At 41.8% G+C, this 26,051-nt stretch overlaps 1 protein-coding gene across 4 annotated transcripts in view; it reads right to left on the minus strand.

Moving 5' to 3' along the window:
- Nucleotides 1-26,051, minus strand: part of RPS6KA2 (ribosomal protein S6 kinase A2) — a 464,767-nt gene that overhangs the window by 159,028 nt on the left and 279,688 nt on the right. For all 4 annotated transcript variants that reach the window (XM_075064103.1, XM_075064105.1, XM_075064106.1 and 1 more), the window contains 2 exons: nucleotides 9,751-9,867; nucleotides 4,719-4,800 (listed from right to left, as the gene is read on the minus strand). In XM_075064103.1, the coding sequence (XP_074920204.1) occupies nucleotides 4,719-4,800; nucleotides 9,751-9,867 (199 nt within the window). The remainder of the gene's footprint in view (nucleotides 1-4,718; nucleotides 4,801-9,750; nucleotides 9,868-26,051) is intronic.

The raw sequence follows: 26,051 nt of genomic DNA on the forward strand, positions 1-26,051 counted from the left end.
TGATTTCCAGATACGTCAGTGATATATTTTCATTTCAGTCCCGGGGCAGCTCTCAGCTGCCACAGGCAGCCGGGGGGAACTCCCGCCCCCCAGAGTTGCCCAGCTGCCGCAGTTGGCTGGGGTACCACCCTGGAGTATCCAGCTGCTGTGGGAAGTGGCCCCCCCAGAGCTGCCCAGCTGTCAGTCTGTGGGAGGGTCCTGGACCTCTCAGCCGCCGTAGGCAGTGGAGTACCCCACACCTCTTAGCAGTGCGGGTGGCGACCCCCTGCAGCTGCCAGTCCGTGGCGGCTCCTGGACCTCTCAGCCACTGTAAGTGTGGGACCCTCTTCCCTCCCCATTTTGTCAGGGATATTTTTAGTAAAAGTCAGGGACAGGTCACAGGCTTCCGTGAATTTGTAGTTATTGCCCGTGATCTGTCCCTGACTTTTACTAAAAATATCCATGACAAAAATCTTAGCCTTACTCATGGGGAGGTGACATACAGCTTTATGGAGTTCAGTGCAGGGTGGGTAGCACAAAAATAAATAAATAAAATAAAGAGCCTGGGCAGCAATGGTTTTGCCAGTAATTATTGAATTATAGCTAGCAAGCACTGATGCATTTGCACCCATCATTTGACATGGTAATAAATACCTCAAATTGGAGGGATTTCCAGCCCTACTCAGTGTGGGTGGGCAGCGATAATTTAGAAGTCACTTAAAGATCAAATTAAGCTGTCAAAACTATTATCCTCTGTGCCAAATTCTTTGGAACTTCACTGACAGCAGCTCTCACTGCGGCTCTTAATATTTCCCTTCCTTCACCACACTTCTGGGCTGTCTTCACTTTTGTAACTCAAGTGAATTGATTGCCAGTTAATTCGAGGCAGATAACATGTTTGTAAGAAGCCAATGCGGACCTCCCCACACCTTTGATCTGGGCTACGAACGTTTGTTCTTTACCCTATGCTGATACCTAGGGGCACAAAAGTCAGTGAAAAACACACACTCTGACTGGAATCTCCATGCTGTGACTCATCTGAATGGAGCAGGTGGGATCTGGCAGAGATCACATTCCTGTCATAGCTTCCAGGTGTTACTACCAAAATTTCTGAAAAGCAGCTGTGGAGTATTCTAGGAAGCATGGTGATGTTGTGCAGATGCAGGGGGAGGGGAACCAGAAGCATCTGTTCAATGTAAAATTGTTATGGGTGAGTAGGACGTGGATGAGTTTGGCGATGTGTCTTGAGTGGATATTTGAGTACGATCCATTGTTTTGTAAATATTTGAGGCAGGCAGTGATGCTGTCATTGTGAGGAATGTTGGTGTATAGGGAGGTGACATCCAGGGTGGCAAGGATGGTGTTCTGAGAGAATTTGTTCATGTTGTGGAGTAAGTCAGTTATGTCCTGGAGGAAGCTGGACATTTGTGCATGAGTGGTTTGAGGATGGTTTCTATTAGTCCTGATATTCTGTCAGTAAGAGTGCCAGGACCAGGTATGATGGTTTCCCTTGTTTGTGTCTCTTGGGAAGCCTGCAGAAGGTCTCTGGGGTGGGTTCATGTGGGATGAGGTTGTAGAATTTCTTTTGGCCTTTAAACTACTTCCCTATCTCTCCAAGCTTATTATCAGAAACAAGCTCCCCACAGACCAAGACACGGCAACCACAGGCACCGACTTTCCAAAGTGCCAGGGGTGCTCAACCTCCAGCTCCGCCCCCACTCCACCCCTTTCCCCAAGACCCTATCCCCTTCCCGTCCCTGCTCCATCCCCACTCCACCTCTTCATGCCCATTTCCACCCCTGCCCCACACCTTCCCCTGAGCGCGCCATGTCCATGCTCCTACCCCGTCCCTCCTGTACGCTACGAAACAGCTGTTTGCAGTGGGTGCTCAGCATCCACCGCTTTTCCCCCCATAGATGCTCCAGCCCTGGAGCACCCACCGAGTCAGTGCCTATGATGCTAACTCAAAGAAGGACCAGACCCTGACAGAACAGATACAAAGCCTGCAGACATCTCTCCTCTGCTACGAGAGTCAACACCCCCCACAACACACCTTTCAGGATACCTGGGTCTTACATGTGCCTATCACACCATGTGGTGTACCAGATCCAGTGCCCTAATATCCCAGTAACAACGTGAGTGAAACCAGACAGACAACTACATGCTTAAAGGGACTCACACAGAAACACTCGACACAAAAAAACACCATATCACCTGTGGGTCAACACTTTTCACGAAGTGATCACTTATTTGACCTCCCAGTCCTCAGTCTCAAAATAAACTTGCACAACATCTTCAAAAGACCAGCCTGTGAGCTTAAATATTTTGCCAGACACTAAAAATCACAGACTGAAGAGACACACTCTATTTGTGGCTTATTACAACAATCTGTAACCTGCTAACAACCTCACCCTGGTTTTCCCCCTCCCCACTTCATGACTGGAAAGGTGTTATTGGGCAACTGCACCTTGAATGACTCCTTGAAATGTTTGTTAGCTACTTATGCTAAACAATCTGTTCCACCTGGTCTCTCTAAGCGTATGGTTACACTGCCCACATTACAGTGAGATCCCTGCAGTGCTATGACATGGGCAGTGTGGTCACAAAAATAAACACCCCGAATGAGGGGTGTCTCCCCACTCTGGGCAATAAAGCGCTCTCTATACTGATGCTTTTCAGTGCTAAAACTTGTGTTGCTCAGGGGGGGTGTTTTTTCACCCCCCCCGAACAATTAAAGTTTTAGCGCTGACAGTGGCAGTGTAGACACAGAGCTTGTCTACATTTACATTTTATAGTGCTCTAACTTGCTGGCTCAGAGGTACGAAACATCACCCCCCCCCATGAATGCAGCAAGTCTGAGCACTTTAAAGTGCTAGTGTAGACAGGCTCCCAGTGCTCGGAGCTAATCCCCTTGTGGAGGTGGATTACCAGGAGCACACGACCATACTCATACTTCAAAGCACTGCCACAGGAGCGTTCCCGTGGCAGCGCTTCCAAGTTTCCAGTGTAGACATACCCACAGCCTAATATCCTGGGACCAACACAGCTACAAAACCGCAGACAATGTATTCTATTTGTTAAGTGGTGAGCATGTACTTGGTGCTGCACAAGACAGAAAGCCAGAGGTTGTTCCTGCGCCAAGGACCTTACTCATCTATACGGAGACGTGAAAAAATAAAAAAAAACTCTTGCAGGGGAAGGGTTATGTTTTTGTGGGTTCACAAAAATAGTAACAAGCTATGTGTTCTTTCCTCAGATTTCTCACAGGACAGAAATAATTCTCACAGGTGGAGAATACTCAGAGTTTTGATTAGTTGAGGTACCGGAGAATTTGACTATGAATAAAGACTTCAGGATTTTCTCTGTTATAAACATGTATAAACACACACAAATATTTATCCATTAGAATCAGAAATATTTAGATGGATGTTTATTCCAGGAAAAACAGCAGAATGCAAACTCTTCTATATAAATTCTAAATGGAAAGATCAGCAGCTGCTTCAGCATTTCTAATTAATGTTTGTAAAGGGCTTTGACGTCAAATGATGCTATGTGAGTGCTTAGTTTTCTGTTTGCGTGTTTTGGTTGGTGATCAAGAGAATTGCTGTGTCATGTCATCAGCCACTTGACATCTACTGTGCTGTTAGTCATAACCAAAATTACCTAGAATTACTACTGATTGTAGATATCCAAATTGAGAGATGTTAGGCATTCAGAAATAACTTGTCATTCTTGAAAGTTTGAGCCCATGATTTTTCAAATATATAATGAGAATCATTCAGTAGGGTTACTTTTTATCAATAGTGAGTTATTTTCTACTCTTGAAATACATTTAAATGATTTAAAAGTATTTCAGCAACAGAGATGCCAACACTCAGATGCAAATTAAAAGTAACCCCAGAAGAACTATAAATAATCCTTATTAAAATAGTGAATAAGTCATGCAGAATTAGCAAATACCAAATTCCTTATTTAATTTCTGGCTCCAATACTGTATGGCCAAAGGAAAAAATAAAAGTGAATTGAGTCACTGAACTCTCTCTCAAGCACAGCTATAACTAGAATAAAATGAGAAAGCAGAACAACATTTTATTTTTCCATACGGCAACCAAGTCTGTCTTTGCTACTCAGATTGAGCTATGGTACCTATTACAGATGGAGCAACAATTTCTCTCTTCATTATTTATCTTTTTTTTGTAACAATCAGTGCTCAGCTTTCCTTGCCTGTAAATTTAGTTATTAAATTAGTTATAACTGCATCTGCCAGTGATCGTGGCAACAATATTGAGCATTTTCTTAAAATGGCTAAATATTGAAAATGAAAAAAAAACACAAAAAAAACTTTTTTGATGTAAAAATTTTAGGGACCAATTTTCAGAACTGCCCTCTAATTTGGTGCCCACAAATAATACTGCCTGCAATTTATTGCAGGTGCAAATGAGAACACCTGCACCTATTGCCTGATTTGCAGGTCCTGTTAAATAACATTTCCTCAGCTATTATTTGATCCTGCAAAATTTTGGGTGCAATTATTTAAAGGCACAGTGTTGCACTGGAAGTGTGGAGTTTTAGTAAGTTCAGTCCATAATGAGGAAATTGAATGGTGGAGGCTGATAAGAACATGCTTTTGTGTTCTTAAATCCTCCAGAACTATGCCAACAAATCCTAAACATCGCAATAAAAGTATACTCTATAGTACAAGAGATATAGCATTTTCAGCCCCGTGTCCTAATCCATACCTTTCAGAGTTGCTTTCTTAAGTACCTTCATGGCATAAAGCTGGCCAGCATCAGATCCTTTGATCTTCCTCACCAGAAATACCTACAACAATAAGACATTTATGTAATCAAGTACTGTGATTTGAGGGGAGAGCATTTGCTGAATTTGATGAAGTAATGGATACCGAGACGGCAAGAATTCTAAGGAAAAGTTAATAGCTCAAAGTGTTTAGTTTTTACTTCACAAACAATTGTCTTAGCTGGCCCTTGTAAGCTTCATTTTGTACCCTATTGCCCTCTCCTAAAGGTGACATGTTTAATATTATCAGTTCTTTACACATCCAGTTAAAGCTGGTTGAATAGTAATAGTGTTTGCAAACATCTGTTTGATTTCTGAACAGCTATTGAAAACATGATTGATTTGCATGAAAACAAGATATTTGCTATTTGTGCCCAGATGTGTTCAACCCATTTAAAGAGGTTTAATCATTTGACTCAGTGAGAAGAAACTATATTATGTGATTCATTATTCATGATTGACAATCTAACGATGTAATTGAATAGTTCATTAACAATCCAGAAGTTGACATGTGTGCATAAGTATTGTAAAATTGCAAAGATCAAAGTCTGTTCATGAAAACTTCATGAACAGAAAAAAGGGCTACATTTGATGAATGAATTGGTCACTATAATACAGTTAGTTTGCCCAGTGTACATCTGAGAGAAGTTCCTATAACTATACATTTGGACTCTGCAAATTTACAAAATACATGTTTTCATTTTATTATGTGCAGCAATTTCTTCCTATCTAGTCCCAGGTGAATTTTTGGGACAAAAGGGAAAGGGAGAGATAAGCGATTTAGTTCAGTCACTACAAGCCTCCCAAAAACTTAGTCTGAAGATTTCCAAACTATTCATATCTCCTTGATCTAGCAATAAGGCAAGAAATCTCAGAAGAGCAGGGTCTTTCAGTCAATTTCCAGTATGTACTGGTTCCACATGTTCCACATGGGCTAGAAATATAATCAGAGAAGCTGTTCTCTGTGGTATTTCAGGACTTCTGCTGCTGGACAGGGACGAGAAGTGAAGCACCTCTACCACTGTGCGTGCAAAGTGTAAAATCTAGCTTCTACAGATACAACTTGAAAAATGCATTTTTCATTAACATTCTTGTTCAATTAAGGTCAATTACTCGAATATTCATGGCAATCAAAGACAGAAAGAGGACCAGACATTGCCAAAGCTAATCATTTAAAAGTTCAACTATTTATGGAAACTTTTGTGTGTGTGTTTTTCACTCAATTCTACTCAGAAATAGTGTCTGGCATTATGGGGATCGGAAGTGGGAAAAAAAAAATCACAGTAAGCAACTTTGACTAAACCCCAGAGTTTCAGCATTGTTATTCACCTTTAAACATTGGCATGGTATCTAACTCCCAATCAAGTGGACAGTATTAGATATAATGTTTCATAAGAGGCCTTGAACTTTCAGCAGCACAGCACATTATACCTGCAGGGATATTAAACTGGAATGGCTGAAGTAAGGGGCAGAAAAAAAATCTCACTGTATGCTATATAATCTTGCAAAGCCAGTAATATCCCTATGCCTGTAATAAGAAAAATCATCAGCTTAAATTATTAGTCATTTGTCAGCTGTTCTGCGTAGCATGGGATATTGCAGTTGGTTTGCATTCCCCTCCAAAACAAATGAGTCAAGGAACATTGTGTGCTGTTTTAGAGGACATCAAAATAATTATGAAACCAAAAAGGGAAATGGAACAAACAAACATGCATTGTATTGCAAAAGTACGTCTTATTCTTCTTAAAGGTACAATGGAATTCAAACAGAATTGTCAAAATTCCCTTCAGCCTATGTGGTTGCCTAAATTTAGGCAACTAAACCCTTATTTAGGCACCTAAATAATGATTTTCAGATATGCTGAGCACCTGCAGCTCTACTAGACTACAAAGGAAGTTTCTTTGAGCATCCTGCAGCAGAGAGTTGGCTCCAGCTAGTAGCCATGAAAAGTGGTGATTTGACAGTCCTGGAGACTAACATGCTATAAAAGTTAAACAAGGATCTCAGACATTATGGTGATGAAAACCTAGATAGGAACAGCACAAGCAACCCTAGTGCGAGCTTCCCCACCCAGGGACCATTACTGGAGCAAAGAGATGGTTAGCTTTCCAGGGGCATTCAATCCCATGCCTCTTGGCTGCAGCTGCCAAATAGTACCTGTTGTGGTATGAAGAGCACTAACTTATTTCAGATAGCTCCCTGAATAGTGACCTGCAATCACCTTCAACCCAAGCTAGGTTGAATCTGTACCCAGTTATTCACTGATCCTTCACTGGAGTGTATAGATCTTGCCCAACAGGAGTAAGTCTTCCTTCGGTAAGTGTTTCTGTGGCACCAGAGACTAGCTATTTTAGCTGTGAAATGTTAACTGCAAAGAGCCAATTTAGAGGACTAATAATGCAATACAGCAGTACACTCTAAGATGGCCATTGAACCATTTCTGAAATATTTATTATACCCATATTCTGAAACTACAACAGAGCAAAAGATCTGGAGCATCTGGAACAAGGAGAGCTGCCAACTGCTGATCTTGAAAGAACAAACCCTCTCCCACTTTTTTTTTTTTTTTTAAAAACCATTGCATCTCACTGCAGCAGCCAATGCTTACTTGGTCTGGCTGTTTTTTAAAATGCAGATGTTCAGAACACAAGAACACTATGGTCTTTCCTATGCAGGGCTGCAGGTCATACATTTACTGGTGAATGGTTTCCAAATTCCCTCATCCCAGGGAACTTGTAACAGATGGAGTGACAGTTATCTGTTTGCAGTGTTCAGAAAAGCTGATAAATCCTCTAGATTATAGTTTGTCTCAGGAATAAAATTGTAGGGCCTGCTTTATCAGTATGTGACCCTGGCAGACCAGGTGCCAGCTTATGCCAAGGCCCCAGGCCTCATTGGACACTGACAAATGCACAGCTGGAAGCCAGTCTGGCTTTATCTGTGGGTTAGTATAGTTAAAATAGATATTAAAGTTCTAAAAATGTGTTTAGTGTGTAGACTTCATGGAATGTTAGTAGGATTCTGCATGCATTAATCCTACTTATAATATTTTTATCCCATGGTATAAAGTTATACTGAATGTTTGCACTGTAAACCTCTGTCACTGTATAACTCAAACAGGAAAAGCAGCATTAATTAAGGTAAAGTGTTCGTCCTGCACACAAGATGGCCCACTGAAGGCAAATAAGCATTATGTAGCATCAAGGACAGAGACCTTGTTGATAGCATTCCTAACTTCCTCTACAAAGTGAAAACCTGTGCATGAACTCATCCCATCCGCTTGGATTCTGGGGAACAGGGGATAAAAATCCCTGACAAGAAGAAACCAGGATCTTTATGCTGTCTGGACCTGGAGGAGTAAAGATTCCTAAACATAAGCAAGAGATCCCCATGCTGTTTGGCCTGGTCAGCCCATAAGGACATATAGAGCTGCTTATTATAGAATCTTATATGACCATTTTAAATTTAATGGTAACTCATTTGTGTGTGTATGTTTCCTGTTTGAACCTTATAAATAACTCTGATTTGTTTTCCTTAGTTAATAAATCGTTAGTTTATTACAGGATTGGCTACAGGCATTGTCTTTGGTTTGAGATCGGAGTTCAAATGACCTGGGGTAAGTGACTGACTGGTACTAAACTGAGTATTGTGATTTTTGGTGTAAAGTGACCATCTATCACATAGTCCAGCTTGCCTGAGGGGAGGGGAAGATAGTCCCCTTGGGCATTCCACTCTGTCTGCGACTCCATGGTAAGACAGTTCTAGTGCTTCAGGAGTCCACACTTGTTACTGGGTTGGTGAATTCTAATTCTAGAACATACAACCAGTTTGGAGCGTCTGCCCTGAGGACGGCACTCACAGTTGTGAGCCACTCTAGACATCTTGACGCTGTTTCTCCATTTTATGCTGGTGTAACTCAGTTGATTTCAGGAGTGCATCAGTTTCTTGAGTGATTGATCAAGGTTCAGGCCTGGGGAATGTTTTCAAACAAACCAAGAAAAAGAAACTTTAAACAAGGATTTTTGGCACCTGGTTTAAATTAGGCTCACCAGCTGCTAGCGAGGGTCACACTGGCAAAGGTTTGGAGATCTTATTCATTCAGACCATAGCAATGTGGATGCTTAACCAAAGGACATTCAGGTGATGGTTTGTGGTTTCTAGTCTTTGTATGTTGTTTTGCAATAGATATGTACAATATGCATACAGCCATGGAACATGTGCACAAACATGGCTTTTGTGGGCATTAAAAATGAACGTGACAATGCAAAACTAACTAGTTTATGTTTCTTAAAAGATGATAATAGTTTGCAGTTACATAGTACTTTTCATCTGAGCATCATAAAGTTCTCTCAGTACCACTGCGAGGAAGCTATCAATAACCTCATTTTATAGATGGGCAAACTGAAGCACAGAGAAGGTAAGTGAAAGCTCAGGACCATATGTGGTGTCACTGGCAGAGCTGCAACTGAAACATTTGATGCCCAGTCCCATGCTTTAACTTTAATGGTTGCTATTTTGCTCCCTAAGCCTGGGATTTCCAGAGCTCAGAACATGAGCCTCAGAGGATTTTCACAGGGACCTGAGGGGATTATGTGACCATACCTCATTGAAAGTCAATGGGAATTGGATGCCTAGTTCCCACAATCCTCTCTGAAAATCAACCAATGTCCCCTAACTAACAATTATAGCACAATCCCCACCTCTGAAACAGCTGGGGGGTGGGTTAATGCAACACGGAGGGGATTACATAAACCAGTACATAACACTACTTGTGTTCTAGGCCTAGCCTTATAAACATTATTCCCTAACCTGTGTCGTACATAGGGCCCCAGTAAATGGCAAATATGCTTTTCTCCCCATACAACTTCATTGACTTCAATGGGATGGTACTAGTGCCATTCAAAGCAGAATTAAGTTCATTATGTTATCTTCTCACAATGCTGATCTGAATGATTACATACTGTAGAAAATTACCTTTCCGTAGGAACCTTGCCCTAATACTTTCAGCAACTCAAACTGTGAAGGATCCGCCTTTTCAAAACCTTCCTTTACATGGTGACTGATGTCTATTTCCTTCACTATACCTTCTTCCTGTGAAAGAAAAGAAAAAATAAAATCACAGCTGTTACTGTGAGTGAAAGAAAACACAATATTTATTTAAATCCCACCACACTTGTTTCTACAATTAAATCCCTAATACCAGAAACTCTGGAGAATCCAAACTATATGCTATGCCAAATATGAAGTGTGTATATACCAGGACTTTTTATTTTCAGAGCAATATGTTGAGTCTGAATGCAAGACGTCAGCATCCCACTGCTTCTGCCTATGAAACTTCATAATGTGAATAGATAAAAACGGAACCTGTAAATTGAAACAGTGGAGTAAATAATTGAAGCGACTGGGCTCACAATGCCTGTTCATCACAGACCTTATTATCTATTACAGTGATCTGTGTGTATGTGCTACAGTACCACAAGTGCAGACCTTTCCAAATACAGTCTACTGTCCAAAGACATCATTAACAGTCATTTAAAAACCTGTAGCTTTATCATCTTTAAGGAGAGACTCTGACTATAAATGGGCAACAGAGAGAAGACTTTGCTCATAGTGCTTCTGCATGTTCAGCTGAAGGAATAATGGAAGGTTGCTAGTAGTAACCTTCCATACACAACGAACAGGAGTACTTGTGGCAACTTAGAGACTAACAAATTTATTTGAGCATAAGCTTTCATGTGCTAAAACCCACTTCAGTCGATGCATGTAGTGGAAAATACAGTGAGGAAGATTATATATATATATATTATATATATACACACACACACACACTATATACACACTTACACATTATATACACACACACACACACACACACACGAACATGAAAACAATGGGTGTTACTTACACACCATAAGGAGAGTGATCAGTTAAGGTGAGCTATTATCAGCAGGAGAGAAAAAGAACTGTTTGTAGTGGTAATGAAAATGGCCCATTTCCAGCAATTGACAAGGAGATGTAAGGAACTGGGGAGAGGAGGCGGAAATAAGCATGGGGAAATCAGTTTACTTTGTGTAATGACCCATCCACCCCAGTCACATCACATCAGCCCGCCGATCAGGGGTCATTCACTGCACTGCTCCAATGTGATATATGCCATCATGTGCAGCAATGCCTCTGCCATGTAAATTGGCAAAAGCCGGGACAGTCTCTATGTAAAGAATAAATGGACACAAATCAGATGTCAAGAATTTATAACATTCAAAAACCAGATTGGAGAACACTTCAACCTCCCTGGCCACTCAATTACAGATCTAAAAGTCACAATATTACGAGAAAAAAAACCTTCAAAAACAGACTCCAGTGAGAGACTGCTGAACTGGAATTAATTTGCAAATTGGACACCATCAAACAAGGCTTGAATAAAGACTGGGAGAGCAGCATTAATGCCTGCAGAGTCCCTCCATGGTTGACATTGAGCAACCATAGGGAACTCTGCCAACTACAGTACAGTACCACAAAGCTCATGCCATGGTGGGGAGGGGGACAAGGAGGGAAGATCTGATGGGGAAGGGAGGGGGAGACAAAGCACAGAGAGCCACATGAAAACGTAACCATTGCCCCAGAATGGCTTTTACTTCTGACGTGGTGGAACCTCATGCACTGCCTGCTCTACAGCACCATGGAAGAGGCCATGTTTCCTAGAAAATATTGAGGTTCAGTTTACCTCAGTTTTCTGCCTTTTCTGACCCCATCCCCAGGGGATTTTTCTTAAGTGAGGAAGTGAACTGGCACCAAATCACGGAGTTACTTTCCTCCCACCCAGTGATTTCAATTACACATTGTATTTGTCCTGAATTTCTTTTCTGAAGAGGTGTGAATATCTGCTGGTGGGGGAAGGAGGATCAGTCTAGAACTGGTAATATTTAGTGCTGGACAATTTTATATACAGGTCAGTAAAGTCACACAGGATGAAAAGGTGCTAGGCAAATGGTAAGAGGTTTATCACATCACAACAATCACTAGAAAAAAATCATTGCACTTCACCCTATCCTGTGCACGTGCACACTCAGAACCATAAAACAGCACAATAGGGAAATCCATCCCTGCAGAGGTGAGCCCTCTTTTCTAGGGGCCAAGTGCTGATCTCACTAAAATCAATGGCAAGTTTCCCAATGAGTTCAATGGGATCAGGATTTGGCCTTTATTCAGTCTTGCCTGTATATTCAAGAGGACAGTATCATTTGCTGTAGCCACCCATTTAGTCCAGTTTCAGATCCCCACATGTCATTTGTGAACAATTCATTTTCAGCAGAGTTCAGAATCAGTAAGAAGATGTCACAGTTGGAGACATGGCTTACAACTAACCACAGGAGGCAAGACTAACTTTACCTGTGTGCAGGGCCAGCTTTAGGCCAATTCCACCAATTCCCCTGAATCGGGCCCCGCGCCTAAGAGGGCTCCGCACCCAGTGAGAATCGCTTCCCTGGCTAGAGGTTACTTTTTAATTTTTACTCACCTGGCGGCGCTCTGGGTCTTCGGGGACACTCTGGTGGTGGGTCCTTCGCTTGCTCTGGGTCTTCAGCGGCACTTCGGCGGCGGGTCCTTCAGTGCCGCCGAAGACCTGGAGCGAGTGAAGGACCTGCCGCCGAAGTGCCGCCGCAGACTCAGAGCACTGCCTGGGGAGTACAAGCCCCATGTGTGTTTTACATTTTTTTTTTTTTATGTATAGTCATCCCTGCCAGGGGCCCGTCGAAATTGTTCGAATTGGGCCCTGTACTTCCTAAAGCCGGCCCTGCCTGTGTGGGGGCAGTGTGTAGCTGCATTGGCCCAGAAGCAGGTGCCACAATTCCTGCTGCGCTTTCTGCTTGATCTAGGAGAGGAGTAAATTACTACACCCTTTTTAATGCAGCAGTTTACTATTTGTGTATATTGCCAGCAAGCAAGAGTGTGCGTATGCATGAACCAAGGCTCCTTCCAATCCCTGGTCTTCTCTGCCCACTTGTTTGTGGAGCAGAAGTAAGGCAGGTAACCGAGCATGCAGCCTCTCTCCTCCCCCCATATTCAGGCCTGAAATCTGAACAAGGCAGAGCAAGAGGGTGATGACCTTGCTCCCCTGTAAGGGGTATGACAATTTAGCTTATAGTCAACATCCCAGTGATTACTCATAATATTTCTTGAACAAAATGAGTTAGACAACATTGCCAAAATACAAAATGAGTTTTCTGCTTACCACTGCTTTGCCTGTTTACTTATGAACTAATTTCATTTCGTTGTCTTACACTATGCTCTCAAAAGTAAAATTAAAGAGATGCAAAAAACCTATCCAACAACACCTCTTCAAACTAGATTCCAGGAGAAATGTTCAACTGAGGAATGCTAAGATTAGCACACAAAATTCATTGTGTCTTGACCTGTATGTGTGCACATTTACTGCACCTGCATGAGAAACACAGGTCATTATTTGTACAAGTAGTTACCTTCAGTGCCTAAGGATTGGATGCAGTTACCCAATTTCCATATGCAGTACAAATAGATTTATAGCACAACAATCTGTTGGAAATCTGGCCCAACAAAGGTCCTCTACATTTTGCAGCTTTGTGAAATAGTAAGAAGCCCTTCACCATAGTTTACATAACTCCATGATTCACATGGTATATCTCTGAGGGCGCAGTTTGCTTGTTATAGTCCCACCATACACAGCCTCTTTTCTGCAGAGGCAGAAATATTTTAATTTATCAAATATATTACATACTTACCAGGAATCATCCATTAAAGAACACAATTAGAAGATTTTTTAAATTTTGAAACTAGAACAAAATGCAGGAAATCTCTCCAGACACTCAGAAACACCTTTCAGATTGTTGAGAACTTTAGTCTCATCTCAGACAAGGTGACATTTTTGCATAAATCTTGGCAGTCCTTGTAGAAGAGCATGTATTGTGAGCATACTTGTTGTTTTTGCAAAACAATGAGAAACATGGGTCTTAATTGGTAAACATTAAGCATTGATGCAATGCAAAAACAAAAAACAGGAAAATAATTTGACAGCTCTCAGCTGAACAGAACCTTGATGAGTTTAATTTATCATTAGTTTCACTGCTGTAAGATTCAAATGCCATTTATGTTACACTGTAATGCCAATTTCTTAAATATTAACATACAAAAATCTTTGATAACTTTAATCTAAATACACCAAGGAAAATTACAGTCTAAAACCCCCCTCTGTATTCAAGCGTGCAAAAGAGCAATTAGAGGAAGGTACATAAATATTCAAATGCACTAATAGTTTATATAGGGTCAAATGCAACCTCACTTGAAATCAATGCAAAGAGTCTCATTAACTTCATTGGATTTTGGATTAGGCCCACAATAAGAGTGTGAATGTGTGTAGAATCTCATTGTATGGTTCAAGAACAACCTCTGCTTTTATTTACAGTAACTTCTTACTTGTGCTAGTGGGTCACTCTGCAGCCCAGAAGAGCCATAATACAAGGTACTACTGACATTCCCCCTTCCACTCTGACAGGTCCCTATGTCCGATACTGCAGCATCTTGCACGGAGGGAAATTCTCCTGTATGCGATCAGACTCAGGGTCAGAATTTGGCTCAATGTTTACCAATTAAGATGCAATACATTCTCCAAACACGATGATGCTCTTTCCAGGTTTGGAGGGATAGTAATGAGCTGTGAGCTAGGAGGACATAAAGTGGCCTTAGACAAGTCAAAATATCATATCTAGGTATGTTTTATGACTTGTAACTCAAAAGTAGTTTTTTTCTCAACCTTTCCAGATAAAATACTGCTTGGCTTTTAGAGTGAGCCTGCTAACTGAAAGGCCCATCAATTTTGCTCTGCTTAGTTCGAGGGTTTAAAACAGAGCCCGATTGTAGCTTTTGCTATCATCTGTCAGCAGAAGATTACAGATGTGATTTTCATTTACACTAAAGCCCCTTTACACTGCCACCTTTAGTGCAAATGAGAACTAGGTGCTGTGGGTTCCATTCTGCAGTCACTTAATGCACAGACCTGCCACTGAAAGCAAAGCCAAGCCCATGAAGCCAGTGGAAGGAAAGGCATTCCCTTCCATCTGTTATAGTGTGCTATCCTCCAGTGCTTTAAAAACATCAGTCATTCCAGATTAAGAACAACTTCACCGCAGTGCTCTCCACCCTACAAGGATTTCCTTGCACTCTCGCAAGTCTTGCAGAATGCCAAACCAAGATCAACATGTCTGTGCCATGTATTTTTAATTAGCCTAAAAATATTTGACTCTCTTACTGTAGCTTACACCTGTTGCAGCAAATCTACTCAGTATCTAACTACTAGAAAGTTTAATAAAAGATTAATATACTCCCAGTGGTTTTATTGAACCAAACGAGAAGTTTAAATGCACAAGCTTTTCTGAAAAATAGAAAAGGAGTACTTGTGGCACCTTAGAGACTAATAAATTTATTTGAGCATAAGCTTTCGTGGGCTAAAGCCCACTTCATCAGATGCATGCAGTAGAAAATACAGTAGGAAGATTACACACACACAAATACCCACACAGAACATAAAAAAAATGGGTGTTGCCATACCAACTCTAATGAGACTAATTGATTAAGGTGGGCTATTATCAGCAGGAGAAAAAAAATTTTTTAAGTGATGATCAGGATGGGCCATTTCAAACAGTTGACAAGAAGGTGTGAGTAACACTAGGGGGAAATTAACATGGGGAAATGGGTTTTTAGTTTGTATAATGACTTACCTACTCCCAGTCTTTATTCAAGCCTAATTTAATGGTGTCCAGTTTGCAAATTAATTCTAGTTCTCCAGTTTCTCGTTGGAGGGTGTTTTTGAAGTTTTTTTTGTTGAATAATTGTGACTTTTAGGTCTGTAATTTAGTGACCACGGAGGCTGAAGTGTTCTCCAACTAGTTTTTGAATGTTACAGTTCTTGACATCTGATTTGTTCTTTTGCAGAGAGACTGTCCGGTTTGGCCAATATACATGGCAGAGGGGGCATTGCTGGCACCTATCGCATTGGTAGATGTGCAGGTGAACGAGCCTCTGATAGTGTGGCTGATGTGATTAGATCCTATGATACTGTCCCCTGAATCGATATGGGGACAGAGTTGGCAACGGGCTTTGTTGCATGGATAGATTCCTCCGTTAGTGTTTTTGTTGTGTGGTTGCTGGTGAGTATTTGCTTCAAGTTCAGGGTAAAAACATGAGAGAGAGCGAGAGAGAGCGCTGTGGTGAAACTTAGTAACAGTTGTTCCTATGCATTAAAGGACAAATACAGGGCCCATCTCCTGACCCAAGTATCCCTGCCAGCCTAGGTAGATGTGCAGGAAGGACAAATCCTCCTTCTGGTCATGGAGTTGCTCCACCAAGGTTAATGCAGCCCCAATGGATGAAGTAGCCTCTGCAGTCCACTAAGCAGCACGCTGTGGAGGGAGGACTACAAGTTCCACTCTGCCCTTACTCTCAACCAGCTGAACCACAGGGTGATGCACCAGACAGACAGTCAGAAATAGAAGGAACAGTAAACTATGGTCTAATAGGTTAATTCAGATAGAGACATTCTTAAAACTGGGTGTTTGTGAAAAGACAGGAACACGCATGTGTTCCATTAGAGCCTCAAAGAAGATAAATGTCCACTGCACAGCAAAACTTTATTTGGTATAGAATCGTCGATACAAACTGTACTGCAAAACGGCTAATGGAATTAAAAGCTGCGAGACAGCAGACTATAACAATCCTCCCTAGTTGCTGAGCAGTCACAAAACACATTTTGGACTTCTTGATTGGGTTAAGTGCTCAGGCATAAAGAAAAAAGAGTGGGCACAGACTCCAGGTCTTCCTCCTGGTCTGTTTTTTTGTTGACACTCTAAATATAGCTCCAGCTCCTACATTGCACAAAGAAGGATTAACAGCAAAGAGCAACAGTACAGCTTATATGGATGTAGTCCTACTTTCAGAATGCCAGCTAAACAGAGTGCTGTTTTTGGGACACCCCAGACAAAGCTGCTTTTTGTTACTATCAGGGAACCTGTCTTTTAATCCTGCCCTAAACACAACAAATTCCTTTGTGATGAAGGCTTTAGTCAAAACCACTGGCCCAAGTGTCAGTCAAAGCCACAACAGAGCTGGGACCAGAGCTCTGAGGGAGGAACAGATGCATCACTCTCATCAACTACAGCTGTTTTGCAACACAAACATGGAAACCAATTTGGATTCAGTAATCCTCTCTCCAAACAAGTGTTCAAGTTCTGGCTACTCATCTCTCTTTAAACTCAGAGACAGTTACTGTTCTCATCATGTCAATTTCACATATAGTTTTAGGTTAACCCAAACTGCATTTTTCAACAAAAACTATTTTTCGAAAAAATCTTGCCCAGCTCTGCTCAGGATCAGTCCTGTAAATACAGGACCCTGTTCTACAAAATCTTATTCATATGAGTAGTCCTTATTCATGGTTGTAATCCTGTTGCTTCCAGTGTGAGTAGAGGTGTCAGAAAGCACTGCTTGTGTGACTGAGAATTAGCAGGATCAGGCCCTTCAAAAGAAATACGAAAGAAGGATGCAGATGGCTAATGCAAGATGTGCCATTAGTGAAAACAACTCATGTTTGTCATTATGGCACAGTACCAGTTAGTTAATGTCTGTTGAGGATGGTACAAGAAGAGGAGGAGCTATCAAATCTGCCAAATTTACTATATTAAAAAGTGAATTGGGCATCAGCATCTGTTGCAGCTAATCAACAAAATGAGATAAGTGGGGCAACAAATTATGCCCTTTTTAGTCAGCTAGCACTGTTGCCTCTTTTGTAAAGATGAAGAGAGTTTCTACATTTGTTTTGCTAAATATTAAGCAGTAAAGAAAACAAACATCTACTTAGCAAATTAAAGGCCTGATCCAAAAACTCTGGAAAGACTCTCATTGATTTAAATAGGTTTGTGATCAGGCTTTAAATACATAAAGTACTGATCTATGTGGGCATCGAGTCCATTGAAAACTACCTAACTACTGTTAATGGCTCAACTACCATAGGTCACAGGGCAGACATAGTTGGGGCCCGATTCTGCAAGCCCTAACAAAGAAGAAGAGTCCCAACTCATAGGAGTAGTCACTAAGCCTGGATCTACAAAGGGACTCCCGTGCTGCAAGGCCTAACTTTTAGGCACCTTGAAAAAAATCACTGGGACCCACAATATCGAACTCAGACATGTAGGGCTCCTATATAATGAATGGGGAGAAATGGGCATCTGAGACTGTGATCCACAAAAGCCAGGGAGCTGCCTAAGCTACCTAATGAGAGATGCCGATAAGAGGTATGTTAAAGCCCTGCTCCTCTCTGAGTTCGGTGCTCAACCCTGAGCTGTAGGGAAGTGCTAGTCTCTGTTTGCGATCCTCAGCTAGGAATCCCTCTTCATTAAATCAGACAGTTTAGACACTTAAATAAGTTGTTTTTTTTTTGAGAGAGAACAGCTTAGGTAAGCACTTACCTCTATGCCAAAATTTTGGGGGCTGGAGGGATGGTGGATGTAAAGAGGCCACTACCTTCCTTATAACCTGTAGTCCAGTGGGTAGGGTACTCACCTGGGAGGTGGGAAATCCCTGTTCAAATCTCTTCTCATCAGGCAGAGGGAGTTGAAATGGGGTATCTTTCAAATCCAGTGAGAGTACTCTAACCACTGGATTTAAGGTTGTCAGGGAGGCTGCCGCCTTCTCTCTCCCTGGCTGTTTGATGTGGAGTTAGAAACACTCAGGGTACACCTACCGGATCAGTCCCCACAGACAAGATAGGTATTCCTCAGCCTATCTTTCCTTGGCTGGAGGATCATGCTGGGACTTAGGTGTGAGATAGGCATCTGGGCACCTCCCTGAGGCAGAAGTATGCATGTTCAGAGGCAGAAACTTCAGCGCTGAGTGAGTTCAGGTACCTACAAGGTTAGGTGGCAGCCGAGGAGCAGTGTTGGGAATTGCTATTGGGCCTAAAACTGGGCTTTGGGCACCTAAGTCTCTTTGTGGATCTGGTTGTAATGTGAGTATCACTAGGCTCCTTCAGCAAGGTGCCCCCTAGGCCCTGTGCCAAGCCCCTGCACTCACCTAGGTCGCTGCTCTGCGATGTCCAGCTGTTCCATCACGACAGCCTAGTAGTAACAGGATCTGTCTTATGGCTGAGCCCTGGACAGTACGTCCCTTCCAGGGTTGTCGTCAACAAACATTACAAGAAATGAACACAAATGAGTTGTCCCACAGTGGGACAAGTCTTTCTTCCTTTAGTCAACTTCTGCTAAACTGTGGCCCCAACTAGCTTCACAGGCGACTAAGAAAAAATAGTCCTATTAAAGGTGTATTCAGCATTGGGCAGTAATCATCTGAGAGGTTCTGGTCTTCAGCTCCTGGTGAGATGGCTGACTGAAGTCTGGAAGTCCACTCTCCTCTCTAGTCTGCCACCAACTCTGCTGTGTTTTCCCCTTTTAAGCCCCTCCCTCCAACTCTGACCTCTGACACGTGTGGCAGGGTGGGGCGACTAAGCCCACAATAGGTCAATGACTTGGTCTTGCCTTATGTGGTGGTTGTATACAGTGAGAAAGGATTACAGAGTTGAAGAATCAGATGGCTGATTGATGGCTGACTGTACCAGTCTCAGGAAATGATGTTGAACCAGGTAAATGGCTTTATTGCAAGCCTTCCTGAAAAGGGAGCACTAAAAATGAACCACAGTTCCAACACCTTCCTTCAGCATACAAACATCCTCCCTCCAAGGAGAAATGCCATCTACTCTTTTTAACTCCTTGGCCTTTTATTCCTGACATTAATATCTGCAGAGGGGAAGTCTGAATTTCCCTGTATGGCATCCTGAATACAAGAAACTCCAATATGCTACCCATTTATCCTTTAGCAATTTTCAGCACCAGAAGAGTTCAGTCCTAGGATACACTGCTACTGAAAGAGGAGCTGTAAACAGAATCCCTAAGAAATGTGCTAGATAGTTTGAACTACAAGGACACGTAATCGGGAACACGGAGAGGATATACAGAAAATATGTTCCCTATGTTGAGATTTTTCCACAAGTATCAAGCCTTGAACCCTGACTGAACACTCATATAGAATGCAGACAGATGCTGCAGCTTCATAACATGCAACTTTATCAAATTCCACTCATTCAGAACTAATTCAAGTGAATGTTAAGTTGATGAGCTGTACAGCTCATCAGGTTTTATTAATCAGAATTCCAAGTAATCTAGTTACTATAGCTCATTAATCAAGCACATACTATTTGGATATGCAAGGCGAACACATGACCAAGGTAACTGTGAATCAGCCTATACAGCACAGCACTTTTCTTCCATTTCTCCCCACTCCATGTAAAATTAAAGTCTCTTCAAAGTTTGCATTGTTGAAACATTTTCCAAAAACAATCAAACCCAGGTTGTTACTCTACTGGCCACTAAATCCCAGAAGCTCCAAAGCCACTTGCTGTGAAAGAAGATGCTATTCATGATTTGCAACTGTATCTATAAAACAATGAAAAAATTGATAGTTTCCCTTTATCTCTTCAGATGCTTTGTTCATTGCTTTCCCCAGGGAATGCACTGCCAGTGTTTTCTATTGGAGAGTGCCTCAGTTGCTTTATCATTTAAGTGCCTGCTATGCTGCCCTAATTTGGGTCAGCAGAAACCAGGGATTAGTCACATTTCTTAAAAAAAAAAAGTTACAAATTGCATTAAACTGTCACACAAATTTACTTTGATTGATTAGCTGCAACTATTGTTATTGAACTCTTATGAGGTTGTTCTTTAGAATGTTAAGACGTGTGGGCTGTACCTTTTGCATTTTGGAGGGGTACAATAAATTGGAGAGATTAGTCCACATTCCATTTTTCCTTAACAATTGTATGTGCATTTGCAGCATCTTCCATCATATGTCAAAGTGGTTTAGAAACATTAATTTAGCCTCACAGGACCCTGTGAGGGAAGTAAATATAAACTTGGACAGATGGGCACCCAAAGTGCAGCATGGTTAAAAGTGGCTTGCACATGCTCACATAATGAGTCCGGCCAAGCCAGGGATAAAATCGTACTTTCCTGACTCCCAGTCCTAATCACAAAATCACACAGATTTAACCACTACATTTTAATTTAGAGGCCTATGCATGTAATATTGCTAAATCCCCAAAGTTCATTACTAGGTATATTAATGTTTTACCTCATGCTCACCTGTGTGGAATATACTAAGATTTGTTTTCTGTTTTACTGAAATTGAATGGTCTCAGCTAGGGTTGCCAACCTTTCAGAATTGTCCTGGAGTCTCCAAAAAGTAAAGATTAATCTTTCATTTGAGATCATATCATGTGATGAAACCTCCAGGAATACATTTGACCAGAACTGGAAACCCTAGCCAGGGCCAGCTTCAGTGTTTCTGCCGCCCCAAGTGGCAGGGGAAAAAAAAAAAAGCTGCAATTGGCGGCACTTCGGCAGCAGCTCCACCGCCTCCCCTTCATTCTTTGGCAGCAATCTGGTGCAGGTCCTTCCCTCCGAGAGGGACTGAGGGACCCACTGCCAAATTGCCGCTGAAGACTCAGTTGTGCTGCCCCCTTCCTTTGGCCGCCCCAACCGCCTGCTTGCTGTGCTGGTGCCTGGAGCCGGCCCGGACCCTAGCCTCAGCTTAAGCACAGGGACGCTGTAGAGTTACTGTATAAGAACTGCATGGAAATGTTAAGTATGCAATTACCATCACTTAGAGCTCCCCATCCATGTGCCCACATCAAATAGGGCCATCTCAACTTCTTAAACTTATTCAACTGGCTGAAGAATAACTAATTCCATGTATTTAGTTCAAAGTTGTTTCAATCTCACTTCCAGTTAAAATATGTATCATTTTAAAACCAGTTACAGTCTGTTTTTTTAAGCCATTAGACCATTCTGTTTAACACTATCACCGGGAGCTATTTTCTTGTTAATTTGGTAATGGGCTCAGACATCCATCTGACCTCTGCTAGGCTCTTTGGGCTTGACTCCTTTTTGAGGGGGTGGATGGGAGTAAATAGTGGTATTTATCAGGTGCTACCAACTGGCAATGCCATATTGGAGATATTACTCACAGCAAATTGTGTAGATCTTCATAATATGACCCTCCCCCTCCTTTCTTATGAGCTTTGATGAGAACTATCATTTAAAAGAATCACCACTGGGGGCATGTAGAGTTAATACCTCATTGAAATTAGTAGGACAGAGTCCACACCTCTGAGCAATTGTTTCAGGCCATCTGCATGAAAAAAAAATCAGCTTAAATACTAGAGCAACAAATGGCTGAAGTCCTGGCATTGCACCTGGGATGATAACATTCACGTTGTATCTTTCATTGGAGGATCACAAAACACTTTAGATGAGGGTCACTCTCATTTTACAGAGAACAAATAGGTTAAAGCCTTGATTTTCACAGATTCTAAGCACTCAGAACTCCAGCTCAAGTCAACAGGAGCTGCAGGTGCCTAGCATAGCTGAAAATCAGGACTTTAGTGATTGGCACAAAGCCACACAAGAAGGCTGGACTAGTACACCATCTCCTGACTGCCTGTCCCCAGCTGAAATAGCCAAGCAATGCTTTTTGTACCAAGCATGAGGTCATTGACACATGTAATGTAAACAGAAAATAAAGGTTTTTATTTGAGCAAATGTCTCATATGGAAGAGGTCATTTCCAGATTTATAGTTTCACTGCCTTTATTCCAGCTGCAGCCCTCTTGCTGACTCAGAACCCATCCCTCCCCACACCTTTGAACAACTACTTTCTTTTTTATTGGACCAACTTCTGTTGGTGAGAGACACAAGCTTTCCAACTTACACAGAGTTCTTCAGGTCTGGGAAATATAGTCAGAGTTTCACAGCTAAATACAAGGTGGAACAGATTGCTTAGCATAAGATGTTAACACACATTTCAGGGGACGACTCAAGGTGAAATGGCATGTTAACACCTCTCCAGTCATGGGGAGGTGGCGCGGAGGGCGGGGGAATCTCTCTCAGTCCTCATCCTCAAAGGAAACCTGTGCAATACTTTCAAAAGATGAGCCTGGGAGGTTAAATTCACTGCTCTGCCAGGCACTAAAAATTATGGAGTTAATAGAGACACTGTTGTAATAAGCCATAAATCCAATCTGTAACCCACTAATACCTGCTCCCCCCTAGCTGCCTTCTCCCCTTTCCCAGCTATGACAGGAAAGGTGTTCAGGGCTGGCTTTAGGCCAATTCCACCAATTCCCCTGAATCGGGCCCCACACCCAGTGTGAGAATCCCTTCCCTGGCTAGAGGCGCCTTTTTAATTTTTACTCATCTGGTGGCGCTCTGGGTCTCCAGCGGCACTTCGGCGGCGGGTCCTTCAGTGCCACCAAAGACCTGGAGCAAGTGTTTTTCTACAGGTGTTTTTTGTTGTTTTGGTTTGGTTTTTTTTTTAGTCATCCCTGCCGGGGCCCCGTCGAAACTGTTCGAATTGGGCCCCGCGCTTCCTGAAGCTGGCCCTGAAGGTGTTAACAGGTCTCTTCACCTTGAATGGTCCCTAGAAATGTGTTTAGCATATGTAGTTAATCTGTTCCACCTTATATTTAGCAATGACACTCTGAGTAGGTTTCTCAGACCTGAAGAAGAGCTCTGTGTCAGCTCAAAAGCTTCTCTCTCACCAGCAGAAGTTGGTCCAATAAAAGATATTACCTCAGCCATCTTGTCTCTCAGATATCCTAGGACTGACACAGCTACACCACCACTGCGTACCTTTTTTGTCTGACCTACACGTTGCACTGATCTTTCAATTGCTGGTCCCTAACTATTACTTGGGCGAGGGAGCATCTGCTCGGTTTAATTAAAGACAAGAGATTAACCAGCTAGAAAACAGTCATTACCTGCAGATACTAAAAAAAACAGCCACCTCCACAATCCTTTACTGTGATTCCTAGAGGTAGAAAGTATTATTGCGAGGATGGCACTTCGATTTCACAAGCAGCATTAATAGTTACATACGACAATAGGCTTCTTTGTTTCCAGAAATGTTGCTTCCAATATTTCTGGGAACAAACAAGAAAAAAAGTGGTCACCGTGATTATTAAGGGACAGATTCTAACATATATACTCACATTGAATAGTACCTGTAGCAATAGAGGAAGGTGTCTCAGACCCTTATCTTGCAAACATTCATGTATTTAACTTTTGGGACTACGCACATTTACTAAGTCATGCACTTACTTAAGTATTTTCAGGATCAACACCATAATAGCAAATTATTCAGATTACTTGGGTCACTACATATTAAGGAACCTAAAGTTTCTTGAATAAATTCAGCTTATCAGTTCACATAGGCACACTTTATATTTTCCTTTCAAATGGCTTTGCTCTTTTACATTTGAAAAATCTACTTAAGACGTTTGAGTTACAATCAATAAAGAAGTTGATGGGACTTTTGATTAGTGAATTAGTGTTTTGAGGCCCCTTAAAGAACACAAGTCACTATTTTTGGATTTATTCCTTAGAGATGAGTCCAAGAAGCCACTCTGTCTCAGGTTGGGCATCCATAACAGAGGCCCTCGAAATCATACTACTAATAAATATGTTGGCCCAAGTTCCATGCTCAAGGGCACACAGTCAGTGACAGAGTCAGGACTAGAATCCATGTTTCCTAATTCCCAGTTCCAGAGTTATTTTTCCTAGTTTTTGTTATTTATAAAAAAAGTTTTTCTACCAAGGGCAGCATGGAGCAAAGGGGGAAGTTGCTTTGGCCCCCACTATCCCACACACCTTGGTTTGCCTCCTTAAACCTAAGAAAAGTCTATCTGCTCCATTATATTTCCCACTCCCTCCCCGAACTTTGCAGAACATAACACATGCTATATGCTGACAAAACTTTGCCCTCCTCACTCCAATTTTTTCCTGAAATTATACCTGATTTCTCGTTCCATTTTAGGACATCTATTGTGTTCATATTTTCAAGTACTGGAAATAATAAAATGTATGTTTTTTTATTTCCCAATGTCTCGTAATTGGTTATTCACAGTTACAAAGAATTTTAACTAGGAGGGTTTAGTCTAACAGTGATCTACTTCCTATTGGGGGTCGGTGGGGGAAGACTCAATATGGGACAAGTTAGGAAGGAGGGAAACTATTTCAAAAATCAGAAAAGTAAATCAAGCACCATTCTACCTTCCTTGCTAAATCACAAAAGTCACACAAACAGACACTTTAGGATCCAAAGGATGCCTGAACCCCACATAGGATTTAAAAGGCTGCCCTGGGGGCAAGGAACTACTCTGTGCAGCCATGTATTTCATCAGGTGAAAAATATAATTGGTTCCTGGAGGCAAGTGCTTTACGTTAATAAGGGACATAGGACATCTGTTGGTCCTCACCTGCCCTCATCTTAAAGATCCAGAGGAATACCCATTTGTAGGAAAAATGTGGCAATATTCTTAGATATATAAAAAACTACTGCTCCATCTACAGTACATATTTTGTAAGGCTCACTAAATTCATAAACCCGAATGATCTTAATTGCTTCTGTGGGAAGGTTCCCATGTAATTGTGAGTCAATAAATATTATAGAAAGATTTCTTTTCCCATCAAACTAAAAGTGACTACATACAGCAGATGCATTTGTGCACAATGACAAAAATCTCAGTTAAAAGAGCAATTCTCAGCTGTGGAATGATCCAGAGAGAATACAGGACAATGTTCCCAACTCGTTCTTGATTAGCCTGACCAGCCATTTTTGAACTCCTACAAAAACACCTGGGTCCCTCCATTACTAAATAAAAAAGTCTTGCAGTCTGTAAGCACCAGCTACACAAGCTCTGGAGCGCAAACATGGGCAATGGAAACCATACAGTGACAACGTAAGTAACTCAATAAAAGGTGACTTATATAAGCCACTTGTTTTCTTTAAGTTAGTGTTATAATACTCTGGTATTATCACTGAAAGCATTCCCTCACTAAGCTTCAACTTCCACTGGCTATGCATCAGAATTTAAGGTTATATAGTTGTCACAGTTTCAGAATAACTGGACTTTTATTTCCCCCACCAGGGTCCACCAATGATATCCACTTTAGGCAGGGGACTAAGGCTGCATATCCCTCTGCTTACACTGTGAAATCCCCAGCAAGGCAAGGGTCATTGCCTGCACTTTTCTTTCTCTCAGAAGGCAAGGTTCAGATTCTGTCATGGGTATTTTTAGTAGAAGTCAGGTACAGGTCATAGGCAATAAACAAAAATTCACAGAAACCCCTGACCTGTCCCTGACTTTTA

This window comes from Chelonoidis abingdonii, chromosome 3 (genome assembly GCF_003597395.2).
Source record: "Chelonoidis abingdonii isolate Lonesome George chromosome 3, CheloAbing_2.0, whole genome shotgun sequence".
In the NCBI taxonomy this organism is placed as follows: domain Eukaryota; kingdom Metazoa; phylum Chordata; order Testudines; family Testudinidae; genus Chelonoidis; species Chelonoidis abingdonii.